The sequence below is a fragment of the Magallana gigas genome, chromosome 5, assembly GCF_963853765.1.
Source record: "Magallana gigas chromosome 5, xbMagGiga1.1, whole genome shotgun sequence".
Lineage (NCBI taxonomy): Eukaryota > Metazoa > Mollusca > Bivalvia > Ostreida > Ostreidae > Magallana > Magallana gigas.
The window spans coordinates 1,554,538-1,567,996 of NC_088857.1; the positions used below are offsets into that span (position 1 = coordinate 1,554,538).

The 13,459-nt window shown below is 36.7% G+C and overlaps 1 protein-coding gene across 6 annotated transcripts in view; it reads right to left on the minus strand.

The window, feature by feature from the left end:
* The window catches only part of LOC105319881 (nostrin), a 69,860-nt gene that overhangs the window by 33,692 nt on the left and 22,709 nt on the right, over positions 1-13,459 (minus strand). For all 6 annotated transcript variants that reach the window (XM_034447317.2, XM_034447322.2, XM_034447324.2 and 3 more), the window contains exons 8-10: positions 12,503-12,670; positions 7,576-7,727; positions 2,882-2,993 (exon numbers count right to left, since the gene is read on the minus strand). In XM_034447317.2, the coding sequence (XP_034303208.2) occupies positions 2,882-2,993; positions 7,576-7,727; positions 12,503-12,670 (432 nt within the window). The remainder of the gene's footprint in view (positions 1-2,881; positions 2,994-7,575; positions 7,728-12,502; positions 12,671-13,459) is intronic.

The following is a 13,459-nucleotide window of genomic DNA, read 5'->3' on the forward strand; positions in this document are numbered from 1 at the left end:
TAAAGGGGTATATCATATAAAAGAATCAACAGTAGTAACTGCTGGGTAACTGGTACATATCAATATCCTAGTGAAAAATCACAATTCTGAAAGGTCAACAAACTTAAAGATGCTGAGAGAGAGAGAGAGAGAGAGAGAGAGAGAGAGAGAGAGAGAGAGAGTATATACATTAGTTCACTGGTAATTCATCTGCAGGGAGCTTGTCAGAAATTTCATTAGCTCTCAGCTTAAAGTATTTAGACAGGATGACTATCTATTTTTGCCACTTTCTCATGGGCCTGAGTGATCACTACATTAGGACACTCAACCAGTCATAAATAGATCTATCACAAAAAAGGAGACATAAATAAATAGGTCTACCGCAAAAAAAGGGAGACAACCAGGGGCAGTAAATCCGATCTGGAGTTACAGATCACATCCATCATTATCTCCCCTGACTTGGGCAGTGTGATTTATTTGATATAAATCAGCCATCAGCGATGGATCAAGAGATATGCAGCATTGAAACCATAACATACCAACATAGTGGCAGACATTCCAGCACCATCAGGAAGTAATTATACCCGTAGTCATATTAATTAATACCCTGGCATGGAGGCATCCAAACAACCTGATGAAGTGAGGTGGGGGGGTCTCAATTTGTTATGGTGGGGAGGGGGTTGTTGATTTACTGGAAGATCAAGTTGTTTGTTTTTTATCATAATAAGCTGCTTTGCTTTAATCAGTATTTTATCATGTATTGAAAACATGCATGGATTGGGCATCAGACAGAGAGCGGTCTCTCTCCTCAGTGGGGTTACTTACTGGTGATCACTTTCTATTAACACCTGACAAGCGAAGGCTTTTCCTTTGATATCCTATACAATTCCCTGGGCTTATCCATTAATGCATCAGATGACACCTTGCCTCTTCATCTTATAACGCACTTATTGACTCAAATTCACTCAACACTCAACTCTCTTCATCTGACATGAGAGGGGTCACGCTTGATAACATTTATCTAAGACAATACACTCTCTCTCTCCTCTCTCTCTCTCTCTCTCTCTCTCTCTCTCTCTCTCTCTGAGTTACACAGAGGCAATATGCCAGCGACCAGCAGAGCTTGAACACCAGTGATGAGGGAAACACCACTGTTTACTACTGATGGACTAACCATTTATATCTAATAAGTAAATAGTTTTATATGCATCATCATGCTAATTTACATTCTTTCTAATCTTCAGTTTAGCCCACACAATATCCTACAGGAATGACTGCATGCCTATAACTTTTTCACCCTAAATTTAAAGAAGCGACAATAAATGACTTCTCGCTGAGTTTCAAGGAGTCCAAATGATCAACAAATTAACCATTAGATTTGTCTGCAAAATTTAAACATGAATATCTTTCAGCCATAAATTATCATTAAGTAAAAAATATTTTTAGCTTTAATTTTCCTGAATCTTTTTACATAGCTTTTCTTCTGAAGAAGATTAAAATAGTCTATAAATGTTGGACTGTGCATCTTGGAGAGAGATTTAGTTATCCGAAGTCTCTCTACTTATGCCAGTCTGCTTCAGGTTAACCTTGTAGTTCATTAACCTAATTAAAAGATAACGGTGGACTACTTCTGTAATAGGTTGTTGTCAAACTGTTAATTACATGTTTAATTTATGTATGATATATCAGCGTACCAGTGCCTACTCAGCCTCCAGTCTCATCAATATTAAAACACAATCCGTCAACTGCTACTGAATGCATTTTAATTTTTCATGAAAAAGAAAATAAAGTAGGGTAGAAGCAAAAATTATGATTAAGTATGTCATACACTGTATTTCATTTTTATCTTCACCCTACTAATTAAGTTAAAGTGGCTGTCATAAATCTTTTTATAAATATAATAATAATAATTTTAAAAATTCTTCTTTTTATGTATTCTTTACAGTTCTTAAATTTTTTTGCAATTTTGAATTTTCCCATGAACAAATTACATAAAACATCCCAAAAACACTCTTTCCCTTGAATCAGCTAGTTTTGAAATCTATCCACACAGTACAAGTAGCTGATTGATTTTTCACCCCCAAAAAAGTTCAGAAAATAAAAGCATCATAGATGAAATCACCAGATGGTTATAATATCTCAGGGAAAATTCTGTGGGGCGGTCTATAGATTAATTACCAAAAAAAAATGACATTGGGCCTGTTCTTGTCAAACATAAATCAACTATGATGCTGCAGGGTAAAAACCTGCCATTTTTTTTTCTGTCTCAGGAGCAGAACTGATGAGCTTTTGGGTGTAGCGTAAAAGTTAAATGCTGGAGCCATTTATCAGATATTTAATAAAACCACTACCGAGCTAGGAATGGGAAAACTTGCAAAAAAACAATAATCTAAAAAGCCATAAAGATACACGAGACAAGATCATCCCCCAGCCTCTACACTGAAACTCCCTGCGCCGAACTGTCATATCTTTATTGTTCAGCCGTTTGCTTTTTGGCAGTTTTTTCTTTCTCTCAAGCTATAAATTTTGTTTAGTTATTCACACCAACAGGTATCAGGTCAGCGGTTCTAGGATAAATCCCCCCCCCCCCCTTTATTCTACGTCACTTGGTGCACTTTCTTATAAATATACACACTTATCATACTTTGTCAGTCACAATTCAAATGAACTTGGAACATGCCTCATAACTGCAATGTCTAATAGAGATTTAATTGAAGGCTCTTTCCCAGACTGAATATGCAGATTTCAACCATAGCCCTCGCTATCACTAATCTCTGCTCCATCTAATGAACTTTATCACCTCTCTATATCGGATAAGTCAGTTAATTCCTGGATTCATTAAAATCAACTTTAAAGCCTAAATCAATACGAGATAAAAAACAAGCTTCTTCATCAGGCTTACCTGGGCTCGGATGGAAGCTAATTGCAAATTTGCCAGCCGTATTTCATTGCGTTTGCAACACATGTCTCCTTGGGTTTCATACACTTTTGAATAAAGATGATTTGCTAAGTTTCTGTAAAAAATAGAAGTACAAATTAGAAAACTGTTCTCACCTGGTTACTGTCGTCCATGTCTTTAAGGTTTCCCGTACTTTTGTTTGAGGACTGTGATAAATGTCGGCCAGAATTAGGGGCTTTCATGCTTTGACTTCTCTTAACACTCGACTTAAAACTATCACTTTTACGGGACTTGGTTTTATTACTGTCGGAGCGGTGGATTTTTTCGGTTTTACTGCGGGCGTAATCCTTTGGTCGCGTGGACATTTCCGTCACTATTCCGCTGTCCTTACTCTCCTGTTTATGCATCTGTCTACGAATTTTTAGCTCCTCTTCGCCACTATTTTGTCGTGACACGGAGCCCTCTGTACGGAGTAAGCTCCCTTTGTAAGGATCCCCATTCCTCTGCTCCCCGGCTCTCTGTCGCATTGATGGCTCTGCCTCAAAAACTGACATCACGTTATCCTTAACACAATTATCAATAAAGGTAAAGCTTGGTGTTTTTACGTCGCCTACTCAGATAGTGTCAGTCCAATCAACACACACAAAGATCCTCACTGCTTATTCATCAATTTAAAAAAAACCACAATGTCACAGCAACTACTAGAGTGTCCTTTGTATATTATGCATGGTTGGAAGAAGTGAGCATTAAAATTCCACCTAGGGATTTCACACCGACTCAGAACAGAATCAGATTTTGCCTTTAACCATCAGGATTCTGGCGACTGTGCAGCCTCTTCAATTAATGACTGTAAAAAAAAAACTTGTATGGAGCACTGTCAAAATCTCTCCATTACATTGCATGTGATGATGTCACTTGGCATCTCCTACCTAACTTATCCCTCCTTCTAACTTCTCCTGAGAGTCTCAGCTTCTGAGAAGCAATTCCCAGTGGCTGCAGGTAGCTGGGATTTTTTTCCAAATCAAATATTGAAGGAAGAAACATAAATGGCTGAAGTATTCTCCAATTTCTGTTTGTTTTGCCAAACATCCAACAGGAGTATAATAAGTTTCAAGTATAAACAGCCGAGGTTTCCCCTCTACTGGCGTATTGTGGATCGGCAGAGACCCCGCAACCACTGAGCCACTCACAACAGTGCGGCAGTCTTTAAAGTTCTCCGCTGATCAAGAAATACACAAAACTCCTAATTAAATGTAAAGTGTCTACATACAGCAATTATTCATGAGGAAGATTTCTTTTCAATTTACAGCTGATAGAAATTTTGCTTTTTCGGTGATGGAACTCTTGGTTAGCTTGCTGATGTGTTATTATCTAAGAGTTACACATTTTGTCATCCTGCATAAAAAACAAGCCTGAAGATGTTGTCTTGCACACACCAGTTTTTTAGCTCTGCCACAGAAAAGATAATAACTTTCACATGTTCATTGCCTATTGGTACCTGTACATGATAGTTCTCTCTGAAATATGATTAATTCCCTTTCCAATTAAATGGGAGCCCGGGAACACAGGGGCACTGTTACTGGGAAGTTTACTCTCCCCCTCCTTCACTTACAGCAGCCACAACTACTGCGTTTGTCCATTACAAAACAAGATCCTGACATTGTCATTAATCCATCAACATAATCATTCAGACATAACCAGTCAGCAGACGACACTCACAGCAAACTCAGGACCCCTGATTCAGATATTTCTCCAATGTCAGCGGAAGGTTCCAACTTATAATTGTCCACTCTGACGATGACAAAACTCTCTGTACAGGATGATTTGTCGGCTCCACACACTTAGTTTCGACTGGAGCTTCCTGGAACCCAGTGGTACAATATGGAGTAAGTAGAGCAAGGTAGTGAGAGATTGAGGGGGAGAGGATTAGCTGACCAGACACCAAAGTCTTGGGGAGAGCTCAGTAGGAGATGTACTTTATCTGTGCATCAGGGCATTTCCTTCTATTATGATCAGCTTATCACTGCTTCATCTCACAGAGAGCTGTACATAGACTGTATAGAACTCTCTTCTCAGTACAATTATCATATGGACCCCCCCCCCCCTCCTCAATATAACCTTCTTACCCCCTCCCCCCCCCCCCTCTTTCCAATCTACAAAAATCAATATATTCCCCTCCCCTTAATGAGACATATTTTTTTATCCCAAGGAACTGATATTAAATAATCAACCGAATATTCCCTTTTACCTCTTTATATAGTACTGGGATATGACAAAATTATTCTTTTGATGTAACAATGTTAAGACATAAGTATATGTTCCCCCCTCTCCATACAAGACACCTGTTATATATACCTCTACCCCTTCAGGACAATAAAATCAAGAGAAGCTCTTCCCCTCTAGTTTACAGTAGAACTACTTTGATACTTCAGTGTAAATGTACTTATAACCGGGCTCTGAGACTGGGAACTTAAGAAATGAAATAATTCCTGTACAAAACTATATAGTTCCACAGAGGAGCATACAAGGGTTATTAATATTTAAGTGTGGGCCGGTGGATCAATACCACCAGAAATCATTTCTCTTTGCAAGTGTCTGAAGGAGAAAGCTGCGCTGTTTGATGTTCAATCTTCAATCAGGCGATGAAGCAGAGGTAGAAAATGAAAACAGCCAAAGTTATTTGTAATCAAAGACTAATTAGCGGAGAAACCCGGTAAATGAATCACGGGCCTCCGATCCGACTGATCTTCTACTTTACCGAGCTTCTTCCTTCTCCAGGTGTAAAGAGTAAAAAGGAACTGATGCTTATTGTGATGCAGTGCGCGTGCATTTAACAATAAATCCCCCCTCCCCCTTTTTTTTTTTAATTCTAAAGATGTAATTCTGAGCCCATGACTCTGATGTGTTTATTTTCAGGATAAACTAAAAATATTTCAAACACAACATTTAAAACTTTTTTTTGTATGGTTAAGAGCATTCATGATAATATTCAAAACACATTTAGAAATTCCTGTCTGTTACTCTGGATTCATAAATTCTGATATCACCAGTTAATGAAAGCCAATTTTTATTGAATTTCGACATGTCTGAAAATTCTATTATAGAAACAAGAGATTTTACTCTCAAAAGTTGGTTCGATAGGAACAAATTAATGTAATATTGTAATTATGCTTTGTACATGGATCTATACATAACAGCGATAGGATACTGCATTTCATATTACTATTCCCCATATATTTGAAGTTCAAAACTGGTCAGGTCCATATATCATTGTACAAGAGGAAATAAAACAACTGATTACCTAGTTGATGATGGGATAAGTATCTTTAGAACTTGTGCCCCATCCAGTTGTATATTAGCACAATAAAAATATGTACGAATCAAATCATCCTTAATTAAAAAACAAAACTACTACATGTAAGATAATGGGAAGCATCCTTGGAAACTTTGAATGTAGTTCTATGTGTCTTCAGTAATTCACCATGCTCTGAGACTATACCAAATCATTTCTGGGCTACCGAGTCCCCTGGGATCCCGACTGACAAGATTAGCAGGATGAGGTGCAGTAATTGGCCAAGTCTCCCCCCACAAATCAATTCCTGTCCCTCATAAAACATCCAGTGGGGAAACATGACTACAGCATAACAGATTACAATGTACATGAGGCTCAGGTCAAATACAGCATGTCAATAGACCATTCATTTTTTACAAAATTCCTGTTGGACTTTGGTAGGTCCTAAGGCATTTTGTATGGAATTTTGTAGGTCTTGGGTAATGCTATTGGACTTTTGAAAGGCCTTGGACCACTCTTGGACATCTGATCCTCAGTTCTCTCCCCTTATCCTCAAGTTCCATAACACAGCTTGGGCATACATGTATTTACCAGAGATCTGCCGATCAAACCTCTTCAGTAATTCACCCTCTCCAGAAAAGCATTATTTAGCTATATCAAATTATGAGCTGCATCTTCTTGCTGTCTGTCAGGAACATCCAATCATTGATTTCCTTCACTTCAATGAACAGACCCTGTATACTGGTCCAGAGAGGTATAAACAGTTCACAGAAATCAACAAACTCAATTAGCAGCCATTAATCCTTTTGAAATTCATACATTAATCTTATTTCAAGGAAACAATGAAGGTCTATAGATTGTATATCAAATGGTTATCTGGGGATATTGAACTCTGATGACATTTTCACTTTCTGTTTATAAGTATTAAAAGGGGAAGGGGGAACATGAGACTCTTATTTTTGGAAGTGAAATCAGAAAAACTTGAAACACCTGAATATTTTGCCATTCTTTTAATGTAGCATTAAAATAATCATTGAAAATGGACCATATCTTACCATTTTAACTTCAATACCTGCTCAAATTTTACTCTTAACATTCATGAAAGCCCCTTTGAAAATAGTTGGAGATACTAATCTAAACCTTAATAATCTTGGTCGCAATACATCATTCTCACATTATTCTCTCAGTATGCCATAGGTTCTGAATTTAATAAAAATCTTATAATCAACTGTTGTCCTTGACCTTTGGCCCCAAATTTTTTTCAATTTGACAGATTTATCAGTTAGTCTCTGAATATACCTTGAGCACATTCACATATTATGCATTGAATACTGTTCTGAATTTTGCATATTAAATCTCCATAAATTTTTGTCTTTGACCTTGACCTTTGACCCTGTGTACTGACCTTTGACAGATCATCATCAGGGTGTGGATGCTGTCCTGGTTGTGTTTGATGTACGACGTCAGGACGGCAGCCTCTTTCTGGAGTTTCTGTCGCCGCTCCAAGATGATTGGTTCCGTGTGTTGGTTAACGATCAGCTGGTTAACTGTCAAAGTCTGCACAACAGTCAAAAATATGTGTCAGAGGAGAATTCAGTGATTTTGCTACATCATAAGACCAATTCAAGATCTCTTTAAAAAATGAGATGGAAAAGTTCAACAATCCCTGAAAGCTCTGGCAAATACCAAAAGACCTTCAGGTGACCTTTGTCCTAACCATGTACTGATTGCTGCAAACTGAATAGTCAAAGACACTGGGTGTATTTCACAATATTACATTTAGTTCTGAACTTTAATTTTATAACTTTCATAAAAAAAAAAGGGGGGGTACTATACTAAGTTAAAAAATGTTAAACTTGATATTATATACTTGTATATTAAAGTCATCAATCTATCAAACTTTCCAGCTGTTCATGATAAAAGGTAAGTAACGATGAAGAAGTAATGGATAAAGAAGGATGAGTTTCAAGTATTTGCATAATATTCGTACATGTAATATAATTTCTTATTGGTTGATGTACCAGGCATATGAGTCTTGTTTTCATCAATTAGAAATATAAAGGAGATGTTAATTCTTATCCATTTGATTTAAAAAGAAAGGAAAACAATGCAGTATTTTACAAGTTAAATTATACAAGCCAAACAAATTTTGTGTTAAAATCAGGATTGGTTCGGTAAATATTTAATATCAAGTTCTGTTTTATGGTGGACCTGGCCGACTTTGGGCCAAGTGAGCATCTTGTTTGCTATTTAATATATCTGATACCTGATCTGTTAGTCCATGTATTAGAAAAAAAAACATGTAGAGACAAACTTCATGACCATTATCATTAATGCAAAGAAAGGTCCATTATGAATGATACATCACGTATCCACTAGATAGAAGATTACTGACACTGATACAGCGTTTGTTGGAGAAACCCTAATTTCAGAACTCTATAAACTCTTATAATTACTGATTCAAAGAAAAATGGATTGGTTGTCTTGCAAAATATTCTTGTCTTTTTTTTTGTTTAAATTGCTCTTGAAGCAGCAACAATCAATTCAATAACACCCATTTTCTGATCTAACATTGAGAAATTGACTGGGTCCTACATAATGTCAGCTCTCGGCAGTGGAGCTCATAATTGACTGATCATTTACAACACACTTATGTAAAGTCTTGGTATCAATCTCTGTCAAGATAGGGCTTAGTCTGACCCACCCAAACAACGTCATCCCAGGGGGGCGTTTCTCTAGACGGGGTCCCCCTGTATCACTGAATATCTGTCTGTCAGATAGAGGCAGCTCTAAAATACATTGAACTGTGACCTTACTGTCTGCATACTCTATAAAACTGTCATATTTTATATTTTTCTTAGATATGTAAAACATTTTCTACGTGAATGCAGTTGATAAATTTAACAGTGAAGGTGTCTCAAGTCAGTAATTGACAGGTATTTAATAACAGGGTCATATCAACATGCATACATATCAATAACAGATATCAACTGTAGATATTCCATTTCTGTTCAGAATTTCATTCCAGAGACGATTTTTCTTGGAAAACATTGCAGCTGGGTTTTAGAATATTTTCTTGATCTTTAAGTTAATTATAGAAAAGTGTCTGTAGGAGTTACAAAGTAACTATTACTCCATCACTGTTAACAACACATCACGGCACGCAGTTAACAAATATCTGATAGGCAGGTTTTGATCTTGGAATTTGAAAACATATTTCCATCGCATCTATTACATCAACAAAATCCATTATCTTAATAATACAGAGTAAAGTCAAAACCGACAACGTAAACAAACATTTGACATCAAACCCTAAATTAATCCCTCTGTGTAGAAGCAGCAATATGACTTAGTTCGTTACATTTATAAACCAGGCATAAAGTGCACAATATAGATCTAACGGGGAAACAATCAAATTCACACACAACACAGAGCCTGAAGTGCATGCCAGTTACAGGGACGCAGAGGCTTTACGTCAGAAAGCGATTCAAACTGAGAACATGATCCATAGATATCCGCGAGACAAGCACTCGTTGACTGCAAGCATCTTCAGGATTCAGACTGGTCAGCCCTGATTTGGTTTACTCGGATGTCAGAGCCTGGATAAGACCAATTACTTAATGAACTGTGATGGATCCTGACTGGGAACCAGAGAGCACCTGCCATAAGGGCTTGTTCACAGACCTCCAACAGAATGCAGGACAATTCCTCCAGATGCTTTGTTTTATCTACATAATACACCTGATCTCGATACTCTCTTTCTCTCTTTCTCTCTCCCTCTTTCTCTCTCCCTCATTCTCTCTTCATAAACTCTATCTTCATGATTTTCCTTTCTATTATAGTTTATTATTGTCTGCTAATTTTTGTGACAGAACAGGAAAATCTCTCTATCTCTCTCTCTATCTCTCTCTCTCTCTCTCTCTCTCTCTCTCTCTCTCTCTCCCTCTCTCTCTCTTAAACCTTCCAGCACTCAGTGTGCTTGTAAATATTTAGCCACTGTCTTTGATGACTGCCCTGGTTCTATTTGCCAATGAAGTAAGGCTCTCAAGGGAAAGCCGGGAGAAAGTGCCACTTATTTTGGGTTGTGTGTCAGATTATGTCAGATAGAAGCTGAACACATTAAGCAGCAAAGGCAGAAATGATTAACTTTGTCAGGCCATTGTTCAGCTTTGTTTTACATCATCACGCTAAGGGTCCTATAACTAAGGGCCTGTAATGTTCAAAGTGACCTCAAGTGTCCTTGAATGACCTTGAAAGTTGGGACTTTAGTGAAGTTCATCATCTTATTTCAGACATTCTGTTTCTAGATGGGCCAAAAAATATTTCTTTTATTTTCCTGGGAAAAGTCTTTTTGAAGCAAATTAAAATGTCTGACATAAATCTTGTGAAAACAGCGCCATTATTTTATCAAAAGCCTTGCTTTGTTATGATTGCAGAAGAATACTCTCAAAAAATGATACTGCATTCAACTAGATTTCTCACTGCTTGAAAACCATCAAAATCCCCATAAATCGATGATGTGTTTTTCTCAAGCCACTATAATAAAATGCTTTAACAATATTATACATTAGCAACTTGTTTCTTCCTATCTGCGATCCTTTGAAAGCTGCTGTGGATTTTTTTCCCATCAGTGAGCACTTGTTATAGAAAGCATCAGTAGAAAAACAGGCTGAGTGAAATCTCTGTAGAACCTGCAATTCCATAATTTTGCTCAAGAATCTTCAACTCTCAAAACTATCATAATTCGATAAAATCTTCAACATTGATCCAAAGTTATGAAAGGAAAGATGCTTATATAGTGTACTCATATTTCTGCACCATATAGCATTATACTCAAAACATGTAATAAATTAGATCTTTAATGCACTCAATGCACCACATGTCTTCCTTTCCATTTCAAGGTAAAATAAAGGTCACAAAATATCAAAAGCTACAGCAATAATTGGCTACAGGAAAACAGCCATGATCTTGAATAATTTCTTGGAACTGATCTTGGGTCTGTTGTAATCTAATGAAACAAATAAGTTGCAAACCGAGTGAAACCTGGAGCGGAGAAATAACACCTGAAGTCGAAAGTAGGCATAAAAAACTAGGAGTAACGTTCACCTGAAATAAAGCTGTTTACCGCCTGACCTGCGTATATGCACTACACATTGAGCACACATGGTTTTTGAAATCACTTTCTACGCAACCAATTTTTGCGAAAAAAAAATTCTTGACAATCTAATTTGGCAGTAAGCACATCATAAATCATAGGGCGATGGTTGTCCTTCAGAAGTCGTGTTTTTACGGAAATTCTATCCCAATCAGCTGTACCAGGGAGTCATCAACTCCTCCTTATTTCATCCTCTTAACCAATAGACACACAAAGAAATATAAGGTTACTAACCATGTAAGTGTATTAAAGAGTAATGAAAAATGTATATATCAAAACTTAATACAGAGAAATCATTAGACTTTACTAGGGCTCAATTTTTTGTGGATTTTGATCAATGGTATAAGGGTCCTCTATCCAACAATTTACGTCCTCGACGAGTCATGAAAATTGATTATTTATTATCTAAAAAATCTCTTCCACAAAATTAAATCCCCACCAACCTGTGAAAAATGAAATATTTGCAAAAATCGGCCCACACAAATTTCAATGACCTAACTAGTTTTCAGTAGGTTGTGTTTTTTCTATAACTAACATAATCGTTATAAAGTTATTCAATTCCAAGAATCCATGATTCAGCCAATAAATGTCACCTCTTCAATATCAAATTACATTCAAAACTACAATTAGAAACTACTAGTACATGTGGATAATGTAAAAAGAGTGCTGTATTGTAATTTAATAGCAGTTGAACATTCTTATTTATCAAACAATTGTGTGCGAGGAATACAGCAGTGTTTACTGCCAATTACTTCAGTCAACCCACGTATCAACCATTTATGTTATTATGGGATGTACATGTAACTTCTGGTTTGTGTAGATTGAATTTTTGGAAAGAATTCATACACAGAAGTTTATAAAACTGGTCTGTTTGTGGGCCTTTATGTGTACTGTGTAGGTTAACAATGCATTTCTCGAGTTTCTAGTGATAATATTACTGACCATAAGCATGTCTTTGGTAATCTCAGTATCCAGTTAGTCCACAGACGGGGTTGGGATGGGGGTGGGAAAAAACAAACAGAAATAAATAGATTAGGGATCAGATATCATTATCTAGTGAAGAAGATGACATTATTCACTGTGCATGGGGGTATGAAGGGACATAACTCCTACGAAAGGTCACAACCAAAGGGAGATTACTCTCTTCAGTTGACATGCTTTACACACATCAGCATACCTCTGCGTTGTAGATGCTGACATCACTGGGTCTAAAAGTGTGCGTGGACAGTTCTATCTTTGTTGGCTCCATTTCTATGGCTGACAGGAAATAAGTGATGTCTGACTGTGGCGTCACCTGGCGGCAGACCTTTAACATTTCCTTGTAACGATGGTGTTGCTCATCCGCCTGACAATTAAAAGTAAGATTACAGTCCGCTTAAAATAAAAAGTCTGCTTATAATCAAAGTCTGCTTTTAAATATAAAAAGTCAACTTATAATGGACCAATCCACACTTTCAAAAAGTTATGTCCCTTGGTTGCCATCTGTAGGGAAAAAAGTCATAGATTTCTCACAGTAGCCTTTGTAGTTTAGAAGTTTGTAACTCTGTCATTTGACGTCAAAAGTCCGTTTCTGTTGTGTTTTGAGTGCCCCAGGATGGGGCAACCTACACATTAAAAGAATAAATCAAATTCAAAGAGATTTCATCACATGCTGCCTAGAAGGGATTTATTGTGTTCATATTGACCATTGGGTTGACCCTGCAAATGGATGCTACTTTTGTAAAGTGTGGATTAGATATCGTTTATTGTAAAGTATGCTTAATATAATAAAAGGCCAATTATGATAAAAAAAATCTGCTAATAAAAAAGTCCGCTTTTAAGAAAAGTCTGCTTATAATAAAAGGTCACTTATAAAATAAAAATTCCGCTTAAAATAAAAAAGTTCACTGATGATTAAAAGTCCGCTAAAATAAGAGTTGGCTTATAACAGAAGAATGCTTGTGATAAAAATTCCGGTTGTAATAAAAAGTCTTATATAAAAGGCTGCTTATAACAAAAATTCCGCTTTTAAAAAAGTACGCTTATTATATTAGATATTGGCTTATAATAAAAGGCAACTTATGAAAAAAAAAATCCACTAAAATCCGCTTATATGAACAGTCTGCTTATAATAAAAGGCTGCTCTTACAAATGT